The sequence below is a fragment of the Mya arenaria genome, chromosome 12 (genome assembly GCF_026914265.1).
Source record: "Mya arenaria isolate MELC-2E11 chromosome 12, ASM2691426v1".
NCBI classification, from domain to species: Eukaryota; Metazoa; Mollusca; class Bivalvia; order Myida; family Myidae; genus Mya; species Mya arenaria.
Genome location: NC_069133.1, coordinates 20,736,194 through 20,761,207, shown reverse-complemented (window position 1 = coordinate 20,761,207; position 25,014 = coordinate 20,736,194). Strand labels below are relative to the sequence as shown.

Here is a 25,014-nt window from a genome sequence, read left to right as displayed (position 1 = left end):
AATTATCAATTAATGTTCATTATATTATTAAATAGAATAGAACACTTGTGGTCATGAAATAAGAAATTTATTAAACTTGTTACTCGTCAAGGCTCATTTTTATCAATTTCAGAAACGTTATTGAAATTTGTATTGAATATCCACTATTTACAGATTCATGCTTTTTGACCTTGCTGGAGCAATTCTAGTAATAGAAAATGGCTTACAAATCAGTCAGAAATTGGTTCATTTTTTCTAAATTTCAGTCCGAAACAGCTAAGTCAGTAAATAATGTAGAAATAGTAATACACAAACAGTGTTTGTCATTCGTTCCCGGTAAAAACGATGAGATTTCAAACAAAAAAAAATGCTGCTGTACATGATAAATAATTGTCTAAAATAAATATTGAGGTGTTGACTAATTGCAAAGTTCACCTTTGTTTAATCTGTAAATTCTACACATACACATAGGGTTGTTCTTTTAAAACAATTAACATGTGACAACTTTTAAGATTTTTATCTTCTACAGTAGTCACTAATTTGATACAGTAAGTTTGGCTTGCCCATTAACTTTACTTTGCTACTGTATTGAAGAATACCCAAAGCTGCTAACCTAGATTGCGTTGATCTGCGTGCGTCATCTCCTCCCCCACCACATTTGCCCGGGTGTCTGCGATACCAAAGTATATATGGCCGCCCGCATGATTGGCGAAGGCTGACACATATTTCACCATCAGACCACAAACACGCTCCGGGAGTGTGCTTGTGCCCTTCTGTCTGGAATTCATAAGAATGACAGATTATAAATACATTCTTTCATATTTGGAACAAAGAGAATTTGAGATTTAGGTCAATCTAATGAAAATATACATGTGCATTTAATTTTGAGTTTAACCTCAGAAATTGTCTTTGCTTCACAGCCAATTTTCATTTAAAAGAACAATATTATATTCATTCAACCATTGATATAATTGATATAAGGGTTTGAGCTAAGAGTTATGGAAGGGTGCTGCACCCTGTCTTTTTTTGAGAGCACCCTTCTGCCCTCCTGGAGACCAGTATGTGCACTCTCCTGCCTAAATAGAATTAAATGCTTAAAAATTTCTTTCGTTTAATTGAAACTAAAATGCGAAAATAAATGCGTACACTTGACACATTTGGCAGTTGAAACCCAACATTTACTTCATTTACCGGAGTAGGCACAATTTCTGACATTTACCGTTAAATTCATAAGATCCAGTTCTTTACAGTCTGACACATTGTGCCTTTTTCTCCCTTAGCACCCTGTCCCTTTTCTGCAGCATCCTGCCATTTATATATCTTTGCTGTAACAAAATTTACTTAAAAAAAAACACAGAGAGAACAAAAATGCTCATCTGTTGTTTTTCAGTTGAAAAAGGGACATAACTAAATAATTAATGTTAAAGCCAGATTTATTGGTCTTTCTATAAATGAGTGTATTGTTTTTGGCAATATGTGTTCAGGTAGCAAGTTTTATTTCAACTTCTTGATTGCTGAGTTATGGACAAGATAACAGTTTTATTCATGCTGGCCTACCAATAATAACAACAGTGCCATGGCTATAACAAACATCAACTTTAATTCTTGAAAAACAAAAAAGTTAAAATCTGAATTTTGATATATTTCATATATTTGAGCTCATGGGTTAAAATCTAATAATTTTATGAACAAACACTATTGGGCCTTGTTAAAAAAATCCTTATTTCAATATGACTCCATATATATCTAACCACTCTGGCCATACTTGTTTTTTGCGGCACAGAGTTGCTTGAATTGAATCTGTTTGGTTTCCTTCTTCAGTTCGCTGGCTGAGCGCCCGAACACATATCTGTCAGGTACCAGTGGGAGATCTTCGAGGGTCCCAGGCTCGCCACGTTCCACTAGGAGACGCATCAATGACTGGTACGTCACATCATGGGTAGCTGTGTCTGTAAATTATAGTAAAGTAATTACTGTAGATAAGTTTTTAAATCACAAAATCACTGAAATTGCTGTTCATACATCTTTAATAGCTAAAAAATCAGTTTTGAGGAAGGGTTGTGTGACTTGTACCAAACACATCACCTTAACGTACCTACAGATTTGCCAAATAATTATTAAATCCCTCCATGCATAACATATTTACAGTGCTGACACAACCATCCATACTGGATGTGTATATATCATGTCATAATGATATACCTATAAGTGTGACCTTGACCTTTGCAACCGACACATTGTCCTTATGTACCGCACACATTTGCCAAGTAATATCAAAAGCCCTCCCTGCATGACAAAGTTACAACCCGGATAAATAAATGCGGACTGACAGGCCCACAGACAATGCAATTTTAGGGGGCATAAAAAGTTCCTTTAGTTTTATCAATCAAAACTGTGAAATTAAACAAATGATAATAAATGAAAAAATCATTTTATGCTTAAACATTGCACTGTCAAACATAAACACATTCACTCTTGAACATTTACACTTTCAAAGGAAAGGCTTTTTTTAACAATCATCACTTACATCTACCAAACTATTAATTTAATTTGCTTAATTAAGAATTAAAATCCAGATCACTGACTGACCTGTCGGAAGCCTGCAGTGGTATTTCAAGGTACACAGATGCTCAGCAGTCTTTACAAACAGGTACAGGTCCCGGTCATCATGGTTACCAACAAGGTCGAAGTAGTTACAAATATCATCATGCGAGAGGATCTCGGCCATTTTGATCTCCATACCACTCCACCACGTGTCGAGGTGTTTGGATAACACCACCCCTCGCTAAACAAAACAGGAGCAATAAGGTATAAATACATTGAGACAAAAAGATATACCAAACCTTGCTGATAAATCAAAAAATTATCTATGTAACTTGAATATGATTCCAAGTTGCAACACAATGTTTTTGTTAACATTTTAAAAGGTTAAATTTTTTGGATCACTGCAAAGGTGAAGAAGTTTTCTCAGTTCATTATGGGGCATAATTTCACAAGAGCAAGGCAAGGGGATGCCATTATGTTTATACATTTTTTCAATCAACCAAGGGACATAACTAGATAATTATTTTGGCCAGTGTTATGGGCCTAGCTACGTGCATGTGTACCAAGATCATGTTATAATTAAGTATCTTAAATAGTTATGCCCACAATTGAAGTTATTCTGAACAAGCACAATGCAAACTTAGAAATAAGGCATTAAAATACCTAAACTTTCAAACTTTCAAACAAGCTGAGTCAATATTTACAACAATTTTTTTTTTAACTTTACTTCAAACTTGATAATATTAATGCCTTTCCTACCTCTGCATCCAGGTTCCTCATGTGCAGAATTCCCCCTCCAGAGTTAAGAAGGGCACACACATGTTTCAGCACAATGGTGTTGCCACATTCCCGAATACCTCGTGTAATGTTAACAGTGCAGTGAAGAATCACCTCCCCATAACTACCTAGGTTGTCAGTCCTGAGGTGGAAAATATAGGTTTGTAGTATGATTATATTATTATTATAACTGCTGCAGTCAATTGTAAAAGTTTAGACAAGTCCTGCCCACAGATTATATTTTTGCCAGTTTTGGCATTTAGTTTATTTGATTGGTTAATATTACTTATTAGATAAATATTTTCCAATAAAAACAAAACATAATGATTTTTCAACAAAGCAAAGAGTTAACCAGTGTTATACAATTGGCTGCAGTAGTCTTAATTTTGTTTTAATGTCAACCTACATGTAGCTTCATAGACTTTGCCTGACTATTTTGTTATGTGAGTGTTAGCTATAGAAATTTAATTTTTCATTTTCGATCAAAATCTATTTATCTATTTACAAGTAACATAAAAACTTTGAACTTTATTAGTTCCTAAAAAAACAGATATCTGAGCGAAATGAGTCTTGAATTAGCTTACAATGGAGCTTATAATAAATAATTATTGTGTTCATATAGCATTTTTATTAATTTTATCCACTTGATCTAATTTAAGACTTTGTGTTTAACTTTAGGAATAGCCATGCATACACATGCTGAGCTGTCAATGTTGTGCTGCCACTGGACCGGCGCTTTCTCTCCCTCTCTGCATCTGAAATCCATGTAGCATCATAAAGTTTCTCAGTGTAAGATATGTTACACGTTTCAAAGATACAAGTATGACTGTGTTTATTTCTTTATTTTATGAAAGAAACAGGATCAATGTGACACTCATTACATTATACAAAAGTATTACTATTAAACAGAGTTGCAAGTAGTACATCGAAGATAGAATTAGCACATTATATCATAATAAATCAATGATTGAAACCGTGACAGCTCAACCTTTTAAAGGAAACATCTCAATCAGATGAACATACCTAAACTCATCTTAGTATTGGTGCAGCTTTCAAAAAGAACCGATTGTTGTCCTACTTAGAATAGCATTTTGTCCGAATCGAAGTAGTCCGAAATTCCATTCCAATTCAAGCGTCTACGATGAAACCTGTTAATGGGTCGTGAAAAATGTGCCATTTAGAAAACGACTATTGTCATCAGGCGTATTATAACATAGTGAATGTAATTAAGTAATTTAAGGGGAATAATAGTTCGAACCGTTTAAACACCATGTATTTTAAAGCCTCTGTGGTTTAAATTTCTGCAGAAAGTTTGTAAACATCCGTCAATGTTATGGGACGCTTTACACGGAAGTTGTCCTACTTTCACTTTGTTTTTGAAAGACAAACGGCATTGCATTTTGAAATGTAAGTTTTGAATGTCATAATTGAGTGACATTTTCTTTTATGTGCGTATTATAAACACAGAATGTCTCATTAATATCTCACGTCTCTTACATTTGACTTCAATTCATTTGATGCTTTTCTGTTAAATGCCTTTTAGTCTGACCAGGGACCAATATTGGGCAATAACCTAATCCAAGGTCTGACCCATTTTTTTCGAAAATATTTTTTTTCCAAACAAGTGGACAGCATCTGCTTTCCAGAATGACTAGAAATATTCCATTTAAAATTAAATGAACGACAAGTGGGAATGTTCATCCACTGTGGATAATATATGTTACTTTTTTACGATACCACTGAAAATTTCCATCAGCGTCATACCCAGTGAGAGTATCAGTCTTGTGAGGTTGTGGGCCATAAAACAACGAAAAGATGTTACGCTGTTTAGACCTACTCTGCTTCTTTAACTTGCACTGTCACACAGAACACCTACCCAGAAGATTGTATCCATTCTAAGCGTCTATACATGTAGGTGAGGGATGTAGCCATTCTAAAATGCTGTCCAGGCTTCTTTTTTATAAAGCAAGCTAAACATCATTTAAAAAAGAAGCCTAGGTGGCATTTTAGAATGATTAGTGCGGGATGGAACCTGAGACACCTGGATTGACAGTCATATGTTTTATCACTCAACCAAGGATCCACCGCTCATCAACTGCATCATGTCCATACAAACAGCCGCTTCAGAGACTTTGGAGGTTTTTATTGTGGCAACTCTATGGCTGACTTGTGTTGTTAAAAGGGGAATATAATGAATGTCCAAATGTTTAAAAAGTTCCCTTAACATGCAGATTTATAGTTCTTATGGTCAGATATGAAACTTTAATGAAAGGATAAAAAAATGAAAACATTACAAGATACAATCAATATTCAAAGTTGGGTATATGATAACAAGAAAAATATATTAGCTTAATGAGCTTTATTCCGACTTGAATAACACACATAAATAACATAACAAAAACTTAGCAATAAACTGGTGACCAGGAAATAAAAGCATAAAGTTTTAAATAGGTTAAGTATTGTACAAATTTTTGCAAAGGCTGTTTGTGCAACATTGTTCTGCATTGAAAAAAATACCACATCTCAAACTAAAGGACACACTCTTCAATGATAATTCAGTAAATGCCACAGAATGAAAGCCAATTGTCAACATTTCACTGTACATAATCAATGCTCAACTATTATATTACTGATTTTTACAGTTTGTTTCTGTTTATTTTAGGTAAAGTCCTTAAATGGGATAGCATGTACAGTTACTATAAATCTGAAATGATGGACAAGTTTGAGATAATTGATAAGAGTGATCTAGACAGCCTCCCATTTTTCTCTGGAGATGGAGATGGAAGTGTGCAGTCAGAACAAAATCTAGGTAAGATTTTCTCTTTTCTCATATACATGTATACCATTACTAATCTTACACAGCACATATGAGTAAAACCTCAAAACTTATATTATATTAAACTCAAATAGAATTATATATATATAAATATATTAAATATGATGAACTGGTCTCGGATCTCAGTGAATAAATTATTAATTTTACACTTATTTCTTTTAAAAATTTGGAATCAACTTTTATATGGTTCATTTCAGAAATTACAAGGCGACACTGGGTACGCAATGACAAGAGGCCATTCTGTATGAACAAGGCCTGTAACAAGCGGTTTACAAAGGTCCTTGATAGACAGCATCATTGTAGGAAGTGTGGGGAAATCTTCTGTGCTGACTGCCTCAAATTCAAGCTCAAACTAAACTTCCTTGCTTTCAGTGATCCACTTGGCAAGACATATAAGGTAAGTGGAGACCAGACAGCCTTGCTAAAAGGGACATTTTTTTAATCAGATACATATTATTGAATTAAAGGGACTAGAAACCAGATGATACAATTGCAAGAACAAAAGAAAAACGTCCAAAATTTTCATAAAATTGCCATCGTTGTGTACTTTGCATTAATTTTTGAGTGTCCCAAACCATATTTTTATTAAAGTAGCGCTCTCACAGATTGATTGTTTTGACAACTTTTTGGAATGAGCCAATTTTTGCATAAACGTCTGTAAACCAGTGATACAAGATTGCTGACAAATAAGCAGCTCACAGTTTTCATATTTACATTTAAAAATTGATGTTTTATGGCTAAAACTGTTGTTAAAACTATAAGAAAGAAGCAATTTTGGGCAGTTTACCAAATCGTTAATATCTGTTCTGTTACTCAATTGAAGGCACTGATGCCAAAATGAGCTGATTCTGAGACGAAAAAATAATGAAAAATGGTCAAAACTGTCAATTTGTGAAAGTGCTTCTTTAACATGTGCAATTGTATTTTTTTGTGCAGTGGTATATCTTTTATAATAACTTATGCATAAATGTTCAAATTAAAACTTTAGGTGTGTAAGCAGTGCTATGAGGCAGATGAAGACGGGGAGGTGGTATCCAGGTCACTGACAATGGTCTTCCGAGAGTGCAAATCATGGACAGTGTCATTGAGGGATGGCTTGGAGAGGAGGAAGTCTTCTCTTGCTAAAACATGGAGAGATAAGTAGGTTTGAGGCGGCAAGATTGTGTAAATGATATGCAAAGATGCATGATAATACCACTTATAACGTTTATTCACCTACTGGTTCAGTGTGTGTATGCCACGTGATAAATTAAATCATAAATGCTACGAAGGCTTTCGCTTCAAATGAAGCCTAAAAACAAAGATAACTTTTCTTCACTATTTTAAATGAAACAAAGGGCAGTCAGTCAATGCCATTAAAGAGCCCCGCCTTTGGTTTATTACCAGAGTTTGATTATGTGATTATTTCCTCAAACACCTCGACAGACCTGTTTCTAACATTTTGACAGTGCTCCATCAGGCGGTGGTGTTGTGAAGAGGTTTGTCGAAGTGTTTTAAGAATCTAAACTCTCAATTAAACTCTGGTAAAAGACCAAAGACGAGGGCTATGTAAGCGGCGTAGATTGCACTATGTTTCATTTAAAATGGTGAAGAACTAGTAAAGTTATCTTTGTTTAAAGTCTTTATTCAAAGCAAAATATTGCCTTCTGACGTAGCGTTTATGACGCATTTTATCACGTGGTATACACACACTGTGGTTATACTGTTTGTTATACTAAACTATATTAGCCTGATTGTAAAGCAAGCAGACCACCAACCAACAAACTCTTGGGTGAGGGGCAGACACCTATGAAACAAATTAGAATGGCAAAATGTATTTTATTCAAATATTCTAAATCTAGACAAAAGTCACAAAACAAAAAGTGTCGTTAATTGCCTTACCCTTACACATTGTAATTTTGTGAAATCGTCATTTAGTCTGATTAAATGAGACTTACTCTTTTTATGTACAGACTTAACATGTCGGTGGAGTGTGAAAGATTAAAGAAGGGATTTGAGTCTTCTGTCGGGACATCCGAGGTAACTCGCACACTGTCAGAGATGAAAAATATGCTGAAAACTCCCGACTGGCAGAAATCTTCAGTCTGGATGGTACTGTTTGTTATCAAACTTGTTGCTGATGTTATATAGTAATAAGCTACTTTTTACACATGATGATGAATAATTATTAAAGATTTACACTTCCTACATGTAACTATTATAGACTTTCTGAAGTAATGCCTGTATTTTGTTGCAAAGTAAAGAATATCGTTAATATTAGTTTAAACCTACTCCTTGTTGAAAAAAGACAATTATACGAGGGTTGATCCAGAATACGTGGACTTTTTTAATAATTCAAACATCATTTCACATAGAACATAAAAACTTCACATTCAATACATATAACATATTCTACATAATTCCTGCAATTTTCAGAGCATAACATTGAATTTTCGCTGAATTGCAATCAAATTACGATACATGGTTGAACCCGACCGGCACAGTCCAATGATGTCGATGACGTTGCGCTCATAAAGCGTCATATTTTTTCGAAGTATTACCAAACAACACTGACACATGGCGCGTAATCCACTGCATATATTATAAAAATATTAATAGATGGAAAAAATGAACCCCTAAATCGTCTCTTAAAACTCTTTGCACTTCCGTATCCTGCCCCGACGATGCTTTCTTCAACAAAAACCGTCAAATGGCGATCCCCTCTGATGACGTTCTTTACCAACGTCAAAAATGTCGTGCCACTTGTCTTCATCTGGATTTTTCCTTATTGTCTTCTATGGAATATTATCATTCTCTTAAACGTTAATGCCAGTTAAATACTAATGAACGACACATGTTGCTTCATTTTCACCTCGGCCATCATTATCATAATCTGTGTCCATGTTTTCCCCAATTAAATGCAAAACTTCATCGTCTCGCGCTTCCACAAAGTCCGATAACGCCATGTTGTGTCCTAGACTCTGCTTGTAATCAAGTCAGAATATAACAACTTTCAAACGGAAATGACGTAAGAAACTTGAACAGTATATTAGTATGAAGTCAACGTAGTATGTGACGTAATATGGCGGAATTTCATAGATAAACATGGAAGAAAAGCATGTTGTAAGAGATACATAAAAAGATTGTAAACGTTAATTTAAGACGGTGTGCCCACATTCCGTAATTTTGCAATACTCATTAATTTTACAGACCTAAATTTCATACCGTCTATGCAGAATACTTTGAATAAGATATTCATGAATTAAAAAATCATTTGGACGAAAAATATAGAAAATATGTAAGAAGTCCACGTAATTCTGGATCACCCCTCGTAAATGTATTATTGGGAACATTATGATACATCCTTGACTTTGATATTGAAAATTGTTTACTCTTGCTAGCTTGTCTGTGTTTTAAAGTAGCATTTGTGTCGTCATTATGCAAAGTTTAACATTGCCTGTTTCCAGATATTCAACTGAAACTTGTTACTTGGAAACATTATGCCCATGTACATGTACAGCAGCACCCATAACATTAGCTTTTATAATAATCAAGTTATGCCCCTTGATTGAATGTAAGAAATAGGACAAATGTTGGAGTTTGCTCTGCGGTGCTCATGTTTTAAGAAAATGTTCATAAGAGAAATAATTTTACCATGATTCATTAAATTGCAGCAAGAGAGCCTAGCCATCCACTGCCAGACTTGTCATGAAGGTTTCGGCTTGCTGAAAAAGAAGTATGGCTTAATTAATTTCCCCTAGTTACTCATGATCGAGATTCCAAAATATAAAATAGCATTTAAACATTGCCTTTTAAATTTGTAACATTTTGCATTCAAATAATTTGCATCATCATGATACATTGAATTTAATTTCTTATTGCTTGAAAATCAAATCTATTTGCTCCAGTATTTATCTTTCTTTAATTTAAGATTCCTGCATAAGAAAATGCATATTTGTTTGAGACAACTGTGAAAGGTAAAGGTATTACGGTATAAATATAAAACTTAAGTATTTAAACATATTTAAACCGATTGCAAGCGTCTGCTAATTTAAAGATATCGAGTGATCAACGTAGTGGAAAAAGCAGCTGGTCGCATTGGTCTGATGGTAACCAGGACATTTTTATTGGGGGTAATTTTGAGCGTGTAAATGTTTGTGTATTACAATTTCAACAATTTTTACTGACTAAGTCGTTTTTGACAGAAATTATAAGAAAAATAAAAAAAATTCGGACCAATTTTTTCGACACTTTGGAACTGAAATCAGACTGGCTTGGTCAAAGTTGTTCCAGACCGGCAAATTGACGGTTTTTAGAAGGCATGCCATGCATGATGTATGACCTTAGCCTTAGATCTTAGTGTACCTTAACATCATAGATTCATTGATTCAATGGAAATAAACCGAAGAAAATATGTGTATAAGATAATCCTATTGGAATAACTTGAGCTTACACCAACATTCAATCAGAGCATGAGAATGGTATAGTGATTGCCTCTCACCCAAGATATTATGGGTGAGAGCCCCACCAGGGGCTTGCTTTCTGGGCCTCTCAGTGACCAGGGGTAAGTTGTATAGGCAAACCACTATTTGAGTGTACCACAGGGATTTTTGTGTGAGCCCTTCTTACATAAGAAACGCCCTGAATCAAAGTAAGATAGATATACCTAGGCGGCACTCTCTGCTATCATTCCGTTGCAATGGAGTTGGTTGTGTAGTGTTTGATAGCAAACAGCTTAAGCAATGACCCCAGTACTGGTTTCTATTCAGAAAAAGAATTACAGCTACCTTTATATTCAAACTGAAATGAATGAGTATTAACAAAAGGCATACCAATTTCTGTTTGAAATCCTTTATTAAAAATTGTACGTCTATCTCCAGGTACAGCTGCAAGTTGTGTGGGAAGGTCCTGTGTAAGACGTGCAGTCGACGGGAGCTGCTTGTGTACATTCCAGACCAGCCTCCTGGGAATGGACCATTGAGCTGTAGGGAGGCTTGTCTCAGTGTGATAAAAGTTATTGGGGTTTGTGCTTGTTTGTTTTTTTCTTAATTTGCATTAAGTTCATTGTGGCCGTCTTATCAACGATCGTATCGAATGATCACCTTTTCGAATAAAAAATTCTTTGAAATATGAATACATATTTTCAAAGTAATAATTGTATTTGTCAGCTCAACTATAGCTTATTGGAATTTTCGGACAAAATGTTTAACTTTATTTGTAATGCTGCAATTATGTTGCCATTGTATTGGATGGATATATTCGATCTTATGAAAGTTGTTTGTACTTCCATTGATCAGATGGCCCGGGGATCCCCTTTGTCTATAGTTTGCATATTATGCTTCATAATTAATAATTTAGTGAAAAATACTTTGCAGGGATGATAGCAGACTAAAAATCACAATCCTAAAAATTATTTTGAATATTGGGGATTCAGGTCCCAAGCAAGGACAGAGGCCCCTGATAATATTGATTTTATATGTTTTCAATGCCAGTTAAATTCATTTTAAGGTATTCTCTGCTTTTTTAATGCATATGTTCAGCAAAAATCCTTATTTCAGGATTAAACCTTAATTTAATACCTCTTAAAATGGTCAGCTCATTCACTTTGACCACATGGCCCCAAATTTGAGTTCTGCTGCCATTTGTATGAAACTGGTTAATTTCTGTGGTAAGGTTAAAGTTAACCAATCTTTTAATGATTGGTCAATATTTAACCAATAATTACTATTAACCTATCAAATCATTTCATTGTGAAAACTAGCCAATAAATAACATTGGATAACTTGTCCAGACTTGCTTTTGTTTGTATAAAAGAATAGCTGATTTTTGTCACGACGTATGCCATTGGTTACGTTACGTCATGCTTATCCAATTCCAATATTAAACACTGAAGTCATAACACCATGCATGTCAAATAATATAAACTTCAAGTTTTATCTACACAAAGGACTAGGGGAATGCAAATTTATGAACATACACATCCTTTTTTATAAAAACATGATCTTTTATCTCAATTTCACAATCCTTCAGAGCCCAGAGGTTGAGCCCGAGATCTCGATGCTGCTACATGTATGTGGGGCTTGCCGTCAGTATGTGGTTGACCTTCAGCTCGCAAAGGTCGAGCAGATGTCAGAGGTCACTGAGGTCAAGGACACTGAAGAAGGGGTCATCTCAAAGTTGGCTGCTATGGATGGGACCCTCTCAAAATTGCAGAAAAATATCATTGGGGCTCTTGTTCAGGTGTGAAAGGATATTGTAGAATATAAATTTTACTATTTGCATGTAAAAGCAAATAGTTGTGATAAAAAGTGATCCTTTCCAAAAAATATTTTGAAATTAAATTCAAATGACTTTTATTGAATTTAAATTTTGCTTTGTTATGCATATAAAGAAATGCAAAAAGAACTCTTTACAATATAAGGTTTTGAATTTGAATATAGATTGTTAAATTGCTGTAAAATATTTTCACAAGGGTTTAACTGTAACAATTTTACACAAATTGTTCAGGTTGTTAATTTGAAACTTAGCTTAATGTTAAATGAAACATGATTAACGGCATTACCAATACTGTAGTGATTGTTTTGATAGAAGGATTTGGTTTGAAACTAGATGAATGATGGATGACAAATCATAGAAAATCAATTATTGTAACAGTGTCATGAATGACTTAAGGTAGCATACCCCTAATGAAAACCTCCACTTGAAACTCTTCAATTTTGATGCTTTAGCCTATGTTGTTATAAAGCACAAGACTACAAATCTTTCAAGGTAGTGGTTCGAATCCAGCCAGCACAAATATATATTTTTTTTTTCTCCTTTGTTTTCATTAGCTAACATTTTTCACAGAAGTTATATTAATATTGTACTTTCATTAAAACGTTATTAAATACATTTCTACACATAATATAAGGTTTTGTGAAGATTTTATTACTTGCAGGCACGGCTGAAATAGGTGGTTGGGAATTACAAACTTTATTTTTTTAAGTCATTCAAAGCATATTAAAAGAGATTACAACTCTGAAGTAAATGGAGTGTGTGTTTGTCTTTCAGTACCAGGACGTGGTTGAAAGCCTTGAGGACAGCAGGTCTCGATCCCGGGAGGAAGGAAACACAAAGGTCCTTGCTAAAACACAGGTTACCTGAACTAGCATTTCTTTTGATTTGAAAAGCACTGTATTGAGTATAAATGTTATAAGGAAATGTATTGCACAAAGCAATCAAATTTCCCAATGGCACACACAGTTTTTATATGTTGTGGGATATTCACCGCAAGACGAGGGGTGAGGCGAAAATGCAGGGTATTCCTCTCTTGGCCCTCATACCACGTTGGAAATTTATGCCAACAGTTCAATATACTACAGACATTTCTGAACATTTTATACATTAAATACCGTTATTCCGAAAAACTATGAGATGTCCGAGTTCTAAACAGTTATTGATAAATAGGTGTGCAATACCATATCTGGACTGTTATTTTAACTTATCGATAATTTCGAATTATTGATATCGATTTTGGATTATTGATAAAAAATTGATTAAACAAAGAAGGAATAGAATCGGGACTGAAAAACATATTCTTAATAGCAATAATTTTGGATAAACAATGTTCAGATTAGCGGTGTTTAAAATTGCTGGTTCTACTTTTGTTGCCAGTCTTCGCCACAAAACCTCTGAATTTCACTCCACTTTAGGGGATATCTCATCCAGTCATTTCATAAGAAAAATGAAATAATGAAATGTGTAAAAAAATAGATAAGCTAAGTGTAATTAAGGGTCCAGGCCCCAATTTCTTGAACAATCCCAAGACCCTTATAATAGGATCAAGCTAAGCACACTAGTTTTGTTTCGGTATAATTTGTGTGATATTCCATACATGTGATAACATCCCGGACGTCCGGGATTGTCCCGGAAATCGTATCTTCATCACGGAGTCACGGAGGGTGCATGTTTGTCCCGGAAAGTCATAAAAAAAATGAAAAAAAAAATCTCGGAATCGATTATCTTAATTTTACCAATTTTAGTCAGCTATTTTGCCTGTCCAGGACACTGGTCGTAAAACACAGGACATGTTGACACTAATCTGTTAATTGGTACGTGTTGTCGAGGTCATCGTCAATCACCCGATAATTGATCTATTGGCCTATTGTTGTGCTTAACGAGTCGGGGTGGGTTCTTGTATACAAATTTATTGTTTTCATATGGATTTGTTGGGTCTTATGAATGATAGCTTTTAATTGATGAATTGATATTTTTCACACATTTTACCGACAAACGAGCATGAAGGTAAGTTTAAAGAAAGTGACAAAATGAGTAAAAAAATCAAAATTAAAACACGGAAAACATCCTCCTGGTTAGCACTTCATTTAAAGCCTGGGAAAATATCTTGTTTTATTTTTTCAAGAAAATGCAGATAAAAACAAACCATGTCAAATAAAAATAGTCTTGGCAGTCAATTTAATAGGTACATTTTCCTGACTTTAAAAACTTAAATAGCCCCAGATATGCTCTAGAATACACCACAGACGTTCCCCATTTCCCCATTTAAAAAAATTTCAGGGGGGGGCATGCCCCCGAAACCCCCTAGTGTACGTTGACATAACGACGAGTGTCCCAGATTCGACCCAAGAAATTATCACATGTATGGATATTCTCATTCGAAAGAGTTATGAGACCGTTAAAAGATTATTATAATATCGATGAACTATTTTAGATTTTGTGAAATAATTTTTTTTGTAACAATGAAACAAAAAGCATTTATAAGGTTTTCTAGTGGTATAGGTCCGCCTCTCATCCAAAAGGTCATGGGTTGGTTTGATCCCCACCAGGCATACTTTCTCATTGCCTCTCAAAAAGGACACAGTACTAGTTTCTGCCCAGGGAACGGACTCAAGAGTGATTCTATCATTTATCAGCTTTCGCCACAATCAAGCTTAAACAAATAAGTATGATAGTTAAGTTCAAATGTGGAGACCTTTTTCTAAGCATTTTATCGAGGATAGTCTGTTAATCATTTACATTGTAAAAACAATCTTACCTCTACTTTTTTAGCTCCACTGGCCGAAGGCCATGGAGCTTATGTCGTCACAGATTGTCCGTCGTGCGTGCGTGCGTGCGTGCGTGCGTAAACTTTTACTTTAAACGACATCTCCTCTGAAACGGTTCGGCAGATTTTGTTGAAACTTTTTGACAAAACTTCACAGTAATGTTCCTTGGGTGGTCCTTTATTAAAATTGCTCAAATGGTTCTGGTCCATTGCACAATATGGCCGCCACAGCTAAAAATAGCAAAATATTTAAACGACATCTCCTCTGAAACGGATAGGCAGATTTTGATGAAACTTGACAGAATTGTTTCTTGGGTGGTCCTTAACCAAAATTGCTCAAATGGTTCCAGTCCGCTGCACAACATGGCTGCCAGGGCAAAAAAATAGAAAAATCTTTAAAGAACACCTCAGAAACCGATGATCAGATTTTGATGAAACTTAACAGAAATGTTCCTTGGATGGTCCTTTATCAAATTTGCTTCAATGGTTTCGGTCCACTGCACAAGATGGCCCCCAGAGGTAAAAATAGAAAAACCTTTAAACGACTTCTCCTCAGAAACCGATGATTGTATTGCAATGAAACTTGACAGAAATGTTACTTGGGTAGTCCTTAACCAAAATAGCCCAAACAGTTCTGGTCTGCTGCACAACATGGGCACCAGAGCTAAGAATAGAAAAAACGTTAAACTACATCTTCTCAGAAACCGATTATCAGATTTTGATGAAACTTTACATAAATGTTCATCGGGATGCCCTTTAACCAAAATTGCCCAAATGGTTCCGGTCCGCTGCACAACATGGCTGCGAGAGTTAAAAATAGAAAAACCTTTAAGGACTTCTCGTCCGCAGTCTTCACGAAAAACATTTTAACCTACTAGCCAGTTGGACTAGCATAATGGCATATTTTACTAGTCCGAATGACAATCTAGTAGTCCGACTATTTTGCCACATTATAAAACTGTATGCTTGAGGTAAATACCTATTTCAATTGAGCAGCTTGCAGTTTGAGTAAACATTTCTTTATTATGATGCTCATGCAGTGATAGGGAGTGACATCCTTCTGTTGGGAATAGTGCTCCTTGTTTTTCAGAACCTATGGGTACTATGTAAAAACAAAAGGCATCTTGCTTGAATAGACTGTAATAATATCAACATGGTTAGAAAAGAAATGCCATGCTTTAATAGCTTTGATTACATTTTACTACTGAATTACCTCCCTTTAATAGAAAAAAAAATAATGTCTTAATTTTTCACGTATAGCATCTTTAAATAATTTTTAAACAATGATAAACCAAAGCCATCTTTCCTGCTAGGTATCACATGACATGTGCTGTGTGGGTACACCTGACAACCAGTCTGAAACTGATTTACCACAATTATGATTATATAGCAGTTCTGATAAATCAAAAGTGATAACAAAAAAGAACAATTCCAAGGTTTATTTCTTTGCTTGTTTTGCGATCTTCTGATCCTTTGTACAAAGCAAACGACGTCTCCATTTCCATTTGGAAAACAAAGTTAGTAATTTTTAGCTCGCCTGTCATATGACAAGACAAGATTACATGTTAGTCAATCTTCAGTCCACAAATTGCCTGTGTCACAATTTTGACATAATCTTTATGAGACTTAATAACAAGGGTCATCTCAACAAAATCTTTGACAAAATGACCCAAATGGTTCCGTTCCGCTGCACAACATGGCAGCCAGAGCTAAAAATAGGAAAAACCTTCACACCACTTCTCCTCAGAAACCGATGATCAGATTTTGATGAAACTTGACAGAAATGTTCCTTGGGTGGTCATTAACCAAAATTTGTTAAATGGTTCCAGTCCACTGCACACCATGGCTGCCAGAGCTAAAAAATAAAAACTTTATACGACTTGTCGTCAAAACCGATGACCTTTTTTCGATAAAACTTGACAGAAATGTTTGTTTGGTGCTCCTTTACTCAAATTGCCCAAATCATTTCGGTCCACTGCACAACATGGCAGCCAGAGCTATTAAAGTAAAAAATTTTTTTAAATAACTTCTCCTCAAAAATTGATGATTGTATTTCTATGAAACTTGACGAAAATGTTCGTTAGGTGGTCTTTGCTTGAACCTTTTGGCCAGTGGAGCACAGCCACTGATGTGCCTCTTGTTACCTTAACCAATATCTGGAATCTAAACAAGGTGCCACTTATTTCACAGGAGGACCTTTCTGACCATTTTGCTTCATTCTGTGTGAAGGTTCCTATCCTGAAGAAGATGTCTCCTTATGCTGAGACTGACACACAGTCCAGACTGCTCAAGGCTTATATAAAGGTACATGTAGGCTGTAGCTGTAGGAATGAGGGTCATTTAAATTGTGTATTATGATGTTTGATGAGAATGATCTTATTCCTCATTTCCATTGTTAATTTTTGTTGATTTTTTTGAAAATCAATTGCTTATGCTTCTGTTGTGTTTGCAGGCAAAAAGTGACTTCTACCTCGATAATGTGTTCACGTTCCGGATGTTGAAGAGGAAGCTGAACGAATCGGCCCCACCACAAGTGCTCGAGTACATACAGAAAATAGTCGACAAAAATGTGAGTCTGGAAGGGGTATTTTTAATATACACTTATTTTGCAATAATTATGATATAAGTTATTACAACGTTATATTAATCTCTCTCATTAGCATGATTTTAGGCAAGAGTGTGGTTATATGTTGTGTGGGAATTTGGAGTACCCAGAGGAAACGCAATTGTCCGGCTTGATAACCACCAGCTAAACTCACATGCGCCTATGCCTGGAATCGAACCCTGGTTGTCTAGGTGAGAAGGGAGTGGGCTAACCACTGCGCTAACTGTACAAGGAGTATTCTTGAATGAATCTTCAGCAACATGTGTTGAATTAAAACGCCAAAATTAGAAAATATTTGCCAAATTGTTACTATTAAAATACAACCAATTAATATAATATATTAAAAAATAGTTGAGTGTAACCTAAAACACATATTAAGAAATGGATACTTTCAACACATGTAATGAATAACATGAAACATACTTTGTTAAATTAGTCAAAGACAAGTTTCACTTCTATGGTCTCAATTACACTCATTGTTTTTATTCATTCTTGATTGCTTCTGAACAGAATAAATTCAAATCATATACTTTTATTGAAGTTTGTAACCAATACTTGTAAGTGAACAGTGATATACCAGCAGTCAACTGTATAAAACACAGTTGATCTTTTGGCTAGTTTGCATATTTATTGATATAAGCAGTTTATAGTGAGTATTGGATAAATATTGACCAATCAATAAATATTGTGGGTGACTTTGACCAAACTAAAAAATAAATTAAGTTTAAACATTTTATATTGTACAATAACTGTGAAGAAAGTTATGATAACTTATACTTAGTCCCTCTTGTTGGCACGATATCACGCGATAGTGTGTTCTTGTGTTGTAGGGGAAACCTGAGTTCCCGGAGAAAGCTCACTTGTCTGGCTTGGTGACCTCTTCCCAAATTCACCAAATTAGAATTAAATACCAGCTGTATAGATGAATATTATCATTTGATGTCTATATTCTCTGCAGGCGATAGTGTCAGCCCAGGTATACGTAAAACAGCTGACGTTTGAAGCCATCTACCTCAGTGATAAACACTCACTACAAGGACAGCCTCTACAGGCCCTGCTGGTTAAACTGTATGAGGTATGTATATTAGTGTCAGCCCAGGTATACGTAAAACAGCTGACATTTGAAGCCATCTACCTCAGTGATAAACACTCTCTACAAGGTCAACCTCTACAGGCCCTGCTGGTTAAACTGTACGAGGTATGTATATTAGTGTCAGCCCAGGTATACGTAAAACAGCTGACGTTTGAAGCCATCTACCTCAGTGATAAACACTCTCTACAAGGTCAACCTCTACAGGCCCTGCTGGTTAAACTGTACGAGGTATGTATATTAGTGTCAGCCCAGGTATACGTAAAACAGCTGACATTTGAAGCCATCTACCTCAGTGATAAACACTCTCTACAAGGACAGCCTCTACAGGCCCTGCTGGTTAAACTGTACGAGGTATGTATATTAGTGTCAGCCCAGGTATACGTAAAACAGCTGACATTTGAAGCCATCTACCTCAGTGATAAACACTCACTACAAGGACAGCCTCTACAGGCCCTGCTGGTTAAACTGTACGAGGTATGTATATTAGTGTCAGCCCAGGTATACGTAAAACAGCTGACGTTTGAAGCCATCTACCTCAGTGATAAACACTCTCTACAAGGACAGCCTCTACAGGCCCTGCTGGTTAAACTGTACGAGGTATGTATATTAGTGTCAGCCCAGGTATACGTAAAACAGCTGACGTTTGAAGCCATCTACCTCAGTGATAAACACTCACTACAAGGACAGCCTCTACAGGCCCTGCTGGTTAAACTGTATGAGGTATGTATATTAGTGTCAGCCCAGGTATACGTAAAACAGCTGACATTTGAAGCCATCTACCTCAGTGATAAACACTCTCTACAAGGCCAACCTCTACAGGCCCTGCTGGTTAAACTGTACGAGGTATGTATATTAGTGTCAGCCCAGGTATACGTAAAACAGCTGACGTTTGAAGCCATCTACCTCAGTGATAAACACTCTCTACAAGGCCAGCCTCTACAGGCCCTGCTGGTTAAACTGTACGAGGTATGTATATTAGTGTCAGCCCAGGTATACGTAAAACAGCTGACGTTTGAAGCCATCTACCTCAGTGATAAACACTCTCTACAAGGACAGCCTCTACAGGCCCTGCTGGTTAAACTGTATGAAGTATGTATATTTTTACCCCCTCCCATGAAAGTTCACTGTACACTAAACAAAATTCCTAACCGACCACCTAAGTAATCTTCAAATATTCCTTTCCCTGTGAAATAAGCCTAATTACAAATTAGTTTTAAGAAAAGACCATTACCTCGTACACATGCTGTGAAAACTTGGTTCACATATTTTGCTTTGTCAAAAAGATACAGTGTCTCAAATGACAACAATCTCAATCATAAAAGTCTACACATGTAGACTGTGTGTGTTGACATTTGATTTGTAACTGAGAGCAGGTTAAAATTTCAAAACAGTGAAAAATATCAATTTGATATTTTCACTTTTTTCAAACAGTTAAATATAAAAAAACACACTGATAAATCTCTATAAACCACTGGAGAGCATATAATGAGAAAGAACAAAAACCTTACAACCTTGAGTGCTACGCATAGTAAAAGAAATCCATAGGTTTCCATATCAAAACCCTTGAACAAAAACACCTGAAATGAATGTGTAGATTTAAGGACTCAAATGTGTACATTTGTTTAATTCTCATATCAGGTAGTTGAAGAGGACACAAGTCGGTGCTTGTTGAGACAGGGTGAGGATATAGATGCCCACAATGCAGACGTCAGCAGTATCGTACGATCTCAAGTGAAGGTAAGTAGCTGGGTGGGGTATGGGAAATAGGAAGTGGGGTGAATGTGTGGAGTGTGGAGTGGGAAATATTTAAGGCCTTCAGCCATAGGGTGAAATATCGATCTCAGGTCAAGGTGTGAGTATGGGAAATAGGAAGTGGGGTGTACGTGTGGAGTGGGGAGTGAGAGGGATTCATTGACTTGCCATATGGTTAAATATCTTTCTCCCACCCCAGATAAGCAGATCCAATAATTTTATAATAACCATGCTAGAAATTCTTATCTTGCCCACGGGCGAAGATAAAATGCCCGTATGGAACTCCTTTTTAATGGTCATCACATTGTAATTACCACCCTTGTTGAAGACTGTCGTCCTAGCATCGTGGAAACCTTGTCTTGTGGCAATATTTAGAACGATAAATAATTATTTCTCGCTTCAAATGTCACCATAAAACAGTTTTCACGCACCTTTTAAGAAATAATGCTTCACTTTCCTTAGAACTATTTAAAGAGCGATCTGAGTATTAACATAATCTGAATCACTATGCACATATCGATGACAACCACGTATTATTGCATATCCATACGCAATTTTTTTCACTAAGCACAAAAGAGTTCGAGCAAAAAATACATTTTTACTTAATTCTGTTTAACTGAGGTGGGAGAAAAAGCATCTACCATAGCCATTCGTGTAAGATAGGTTCATCCCGACCCTCGCGCAGGGTGTTTTGCGGAAACGAGGTTTACCGAATTTCCGCAAAACACCCTATGCTCGGGTCGGAATGAACCATCTTACACTCTCGGCCATGGAAGATACTTATAATCTCAAGTTAAGGGGAGGGTATGGAAAATGGGAAGTGGGGTGTATGTGTGGAGTGGGGAGTGAGAGGGATTCAAGGACCTCTGCTATAGGGAGAAGATTGAGATGTTCCCAACATGATATCAATATCATTGTCTCTGGCTATATTACAGAAGCATCTTAACTTAAAACATATATCTTTCCCTTAACCTAAACAATTTCATGTTTGTTCCATAGGTAGAAAGTGTTAAGCTTGTTTATATTATACAACTCATATATGGATGTTTTTAAAAAACAAAAAACACCATTTTAAAGCATTGTTTTTCTAACAGAAATATATATAACAAATCTAAACTTTACATTCAACTAAAACAAATAAAATTTGTAATATAGTCCCTGATCACAAGTTCAGGTCCATGTGTGGGTGTGTTGGTTAGTATGATAAAGGGAATGGAAAATGAGGATTAAAAACGGTGCCTGCTAGGCTGCATGAAGATCATGAGGCTCACATTGGGGATGTAAGAAGCATTGCTGCTGACAGGTCATGTAGGTAAAGCATGACAAAACTGATCTATCACTCGCATAATGGATGTCAGTGAAACAGGGTATTTGATATTTATATAGCAGCACTCATTCTGTCTCGCTAATGAGCTTACTATAATAGCGATGCCTATATCAAGTTTTATTACACTGGTGGTATGCAAGAAAAGATGTAATTGTTGTATTACACTTAAAAAGGCAGTATAATGTGATAAAACTTAATATTCCATTGTTTTCACAGAGCCATCGACTGATCCGCCCATCTCGAACCAAGATGGTGACCCAGGGCACGCACCATGTGGCGTCCATCCTGCTGTCCCGCCTTTCCACAACGCTCCACCAGGTCAGCGTCCAGCTTGACATGAAAACCATCAATCGAAGCTTTCCCGACAGCAAGGCCGCAGTAAAGACTGCGCTGCAAGAGGCTGAAAGTCTCACTGTGAAAGATTTGTCAATGTCTTGAATTCCTGTATTCTAATTTAATTCAATTAATATATTCTACCCATTTTAATTCTCTGGTTATGATAAATCGGAGCTTCCCCACTAGCAATGTAACCATAAAAACTGCCCTTAAAGAGACACTGTGAATCTTTTGTTATCGCCTTGACAAGTTAAATATCCTGTATTTTTTTTAGAAAACTGTGTTTTAATTCTCTGATTACCATCAACCAAAGCATTTTTTTACATGTTGTAAAAGTTAATATACCGTACATCGAAAGGGAAAATGAGTTCAAGTTGTAATCAGGTACATGCACATTAGTTTAAACTTATTTATTTTACAACGATTGTGAAACAAGTTATTACAACATTATAATAATCACTGTTGTTGGCAGGACTTTATGTGAGAGTGTGTCTTGTGTTGTGGGGGAGCACTGGGAGGAAACCCACTAATTCGGCTTGGTGACCACAAACAAGACTCACATGCGCCAAGGCCGGGAATCGAACCCAGGTTGCCTTGGTGAGAAGAGAGTGCACTTATATTATAATTATGAATGTGCAGCAATGATAAAATATCAATTTGATCAATGTTGTGTTAGAATCATGTTGGCTTTCTATGGTTTGTATTTTATTCTTGTAATTCTAATACTTGTTTTATAAGTTGTTGGTATAACTAAAGGTAACCTAATTTATCTGGTTACTTTTTGGTATATTATTTAAATTTTTATATGGATTATTGTTATTTTTCTGGTATCAAAGACACGTTGAAATACCAAAGATTATTTCAACCCATTTTTTATGAAATCATTTAAAAATTTAGAAAGATTATGAAGAAAAACAAAGAAAGTGGCCAGATTTATGTCCTTGCCTAGTATGTGCATGTATTTCACATAAAGAAGACTAAAGTTAGGGTTTTAGGCAGGATTAAAAAAGGAAAAGGTGCTGCAGAAAAGGGACAGGGTGCTATGGGTAAAAAGAGCACATTGAATCGGGCTATGAAGAACTGAACATTATGAATAAGGCAGAAAATGTTAGAAATTGTGTTTAATTGAAGTAATATAAGGTTTCAACAGCCAGATATGTAAAATGTTTTGTATTTTAAATAAGTTTTGAACAAAACAGCAGAAATATTTTATTAATATTTGAAAGTCTTAGCATTTGATTCTATGAAGGCAGAAGGGTGCCCATGCTGGTCTCCATGCGGGCAGAAGGGTGCTACTGAAAAAAGACAGGGTGCAGCACCCTTTCATAACCCATCAGCTAAAACCCTACTAAAGTGAAGTAATTTGTATGCTTGGGCCCTTATTCACTGATGCCTTGAGTGTGAGGGTCAGACTCAGGTCAGAAAACTGAATTCTTAAATGTTTGAAAATCTCAATAATACATTATTGTGCAAAAGATGAGTGCCTGATTTTAAAACAGATTATTTGTTGTAAAAAATACAGCAATTTTGACCATCATAACTCATTCTATGAACTAAAACTTAAAATATTAGTGATTATGGGCTAGGTCTTGTGTCTTTCCTACAATTTCAATTTGTACAAGTTCAATGTATCAGATGTTGATTCCCATGAATCGAGCTCAAGGTTCAATGTATCTGATGTCAATTCACATGAATCGAGCTCAAGGTTCAATGTATCTGATGTCAATTCACATGAATCGAGCTCAAGGTTCAATGTATCTGATGTCGATTCACATGAATCTAGCTCAAGGTTCAATGTATCGGATGTAGATTCACATGAATCTAGCTCAAGGTTCAATGTATCAGATGTAGATTCACATGAATCTAGCTCAAGGTTCAATGTATCGGATGTAGATTTACATGAATCTTGCTCAAGGTTCAATGTATCGGATGTAGATTCACATGAATCTAGCTCAAGGTTCAATGCATCAGATGTAGATTCACATGAATCTAGCTCAAGGTTCAATGTATCAGATGTAGATTCACATGAATCTTGCTCAAGGTTCAATGTATCGGATGTAGTTTACATGAATCTAGCTCAAGGTTCAATGTATCGGATGTAGATTCCCATGAATCTAGCTCAAGGTTCAATGTATCGGATGTAGATTCACATGAATCTAGCTCAAGGTTCAATGTATCGGATGTAGATTCCCATGAATCTAGCTCAAGGTTCAATGTATCGGATGTAGATTCACATGAATCTAGCTCAAGGTTCAATGTATCAGATGTCGTTTCACATGAACCTATCTCAAGGTTAAATGTATCTGATGTAGATTTACATGAATCTAGCTCAAGGTTCAATGTATTGGATGTAGATTCACATGAATCTAGCTCAAGGTTCAATGTATCAGATGTAGATTCACATGAATTGAGCTCAATGTTTATATTGACTATTTTACAATTTTCATTCCTGACTTGCCATAAAATTATGAATTCCATGTTTCTAATATTTCATTCCAGCAGATTGTGATTAGTGAAATAGAGATGGAGTTGTTTTACAATTTTAAATGTTATTCTATTGTCTCTATAGTATCATTCAGGTGCCATTGTGTTAAATATGAATTATATCTCAGTTATGTGATTGTATTCAAGATTTGTTAAGTATTGTGCAATATTTGCTATTTTTAAATCATTTGATTTTTAGTGATCTTTACCAGTATATATTTTTCAATAAAACAGAAAATGTAAACGTTTGTTTTTCAAA

General features: G+C 35.6%; 2 protein-coding genes across 2 annotated transcripts in view; one reads left to right on the top strand and one right to left on the bottom strand.

The window, feature by feature from the left end:
* LOC128212038 (schlafen family member 13-like) overlaps positions 1-4,454 on the bottom strand; it is a 17,072-nt gene extending 12,618 nt beyond the window's left edge. The window contains exons 1-6 of the mRNA XM_052917270.1: positions 4,324-4,454; positions 3,995-4,055; positions 3,283-3,442; positions 2,569-2,764; positions 1,745-1,928; positions 593-756 (exon numbers count right to left, since the gene is read on the bottom strand). Of these exons, the coding sequence (XP_052773230.1) occupies positions 593-756; positions 1,745-1,928; positions 2,569-2,764; positions 3,283-3,442; positions 3,995-4,055; positions 4,324-4,333 (775 nt within the window). The 5' untranslated portion in view covers positions 4,334-4,454. The remainder of the gene's footprint in view (positions 1-592; positions 757-1,744; positions 1,929-2,568; positions 2,765-3,282; positions 3,443-3,994; positions 4,056-4,323) is intronic.
* LOC128210527 (uncharacterized) lies at positions 4,363-25,014 on the top strand. Its single transcript, XM_052914875.1, has 14 exons — positions 4,363-4,707; positions 5,963-6,109; positions 6,334-6,533; positions 7,125-7,276; positions 8,089-8,227; positions 9,790-9,851; positions 10,996-11,137; positions 12,146-12,355; positions 13,166-13,249; positions 17,349-17,462; positions 17,611-17,727; positions 18,722-19,576; positions 20,495-20,593; positions 22,152-25,014. Exons 1-14 carry the CDS (start codon positions 4,629-4,631, stop codon positions 22,371-22,373), a joined length of 2,622 nt encoding a protein of 873 aa, XP_052770835.1. The 5' UTR covers positions 4,363-4,628; the 3' UTR covers positions 22,374-25,014.

Coding starts and splice junctions, on each gene's coding strand:
- LOC128210527 (XM_052914875.1), top strand. CDS start 4,629: ATGTTATGGGACGCTTTACACGGAAGTTGTCCTACTTTCACTTTGTTT. Junction 8,228..9,789: donor AGAAATCTTCAGTCTGGATG/GTACTGTTTGTT, acceptor ATTAAATTGCAG/CAAGAGAGCCTAGCCATCCA. Junction 13,250..17,348: donor AGGTCCTTGCTAAAACACAG/GTTACCTGAACT, acceptor CTTATTTCACAG/GAGGACCTTTCTGACCATTT.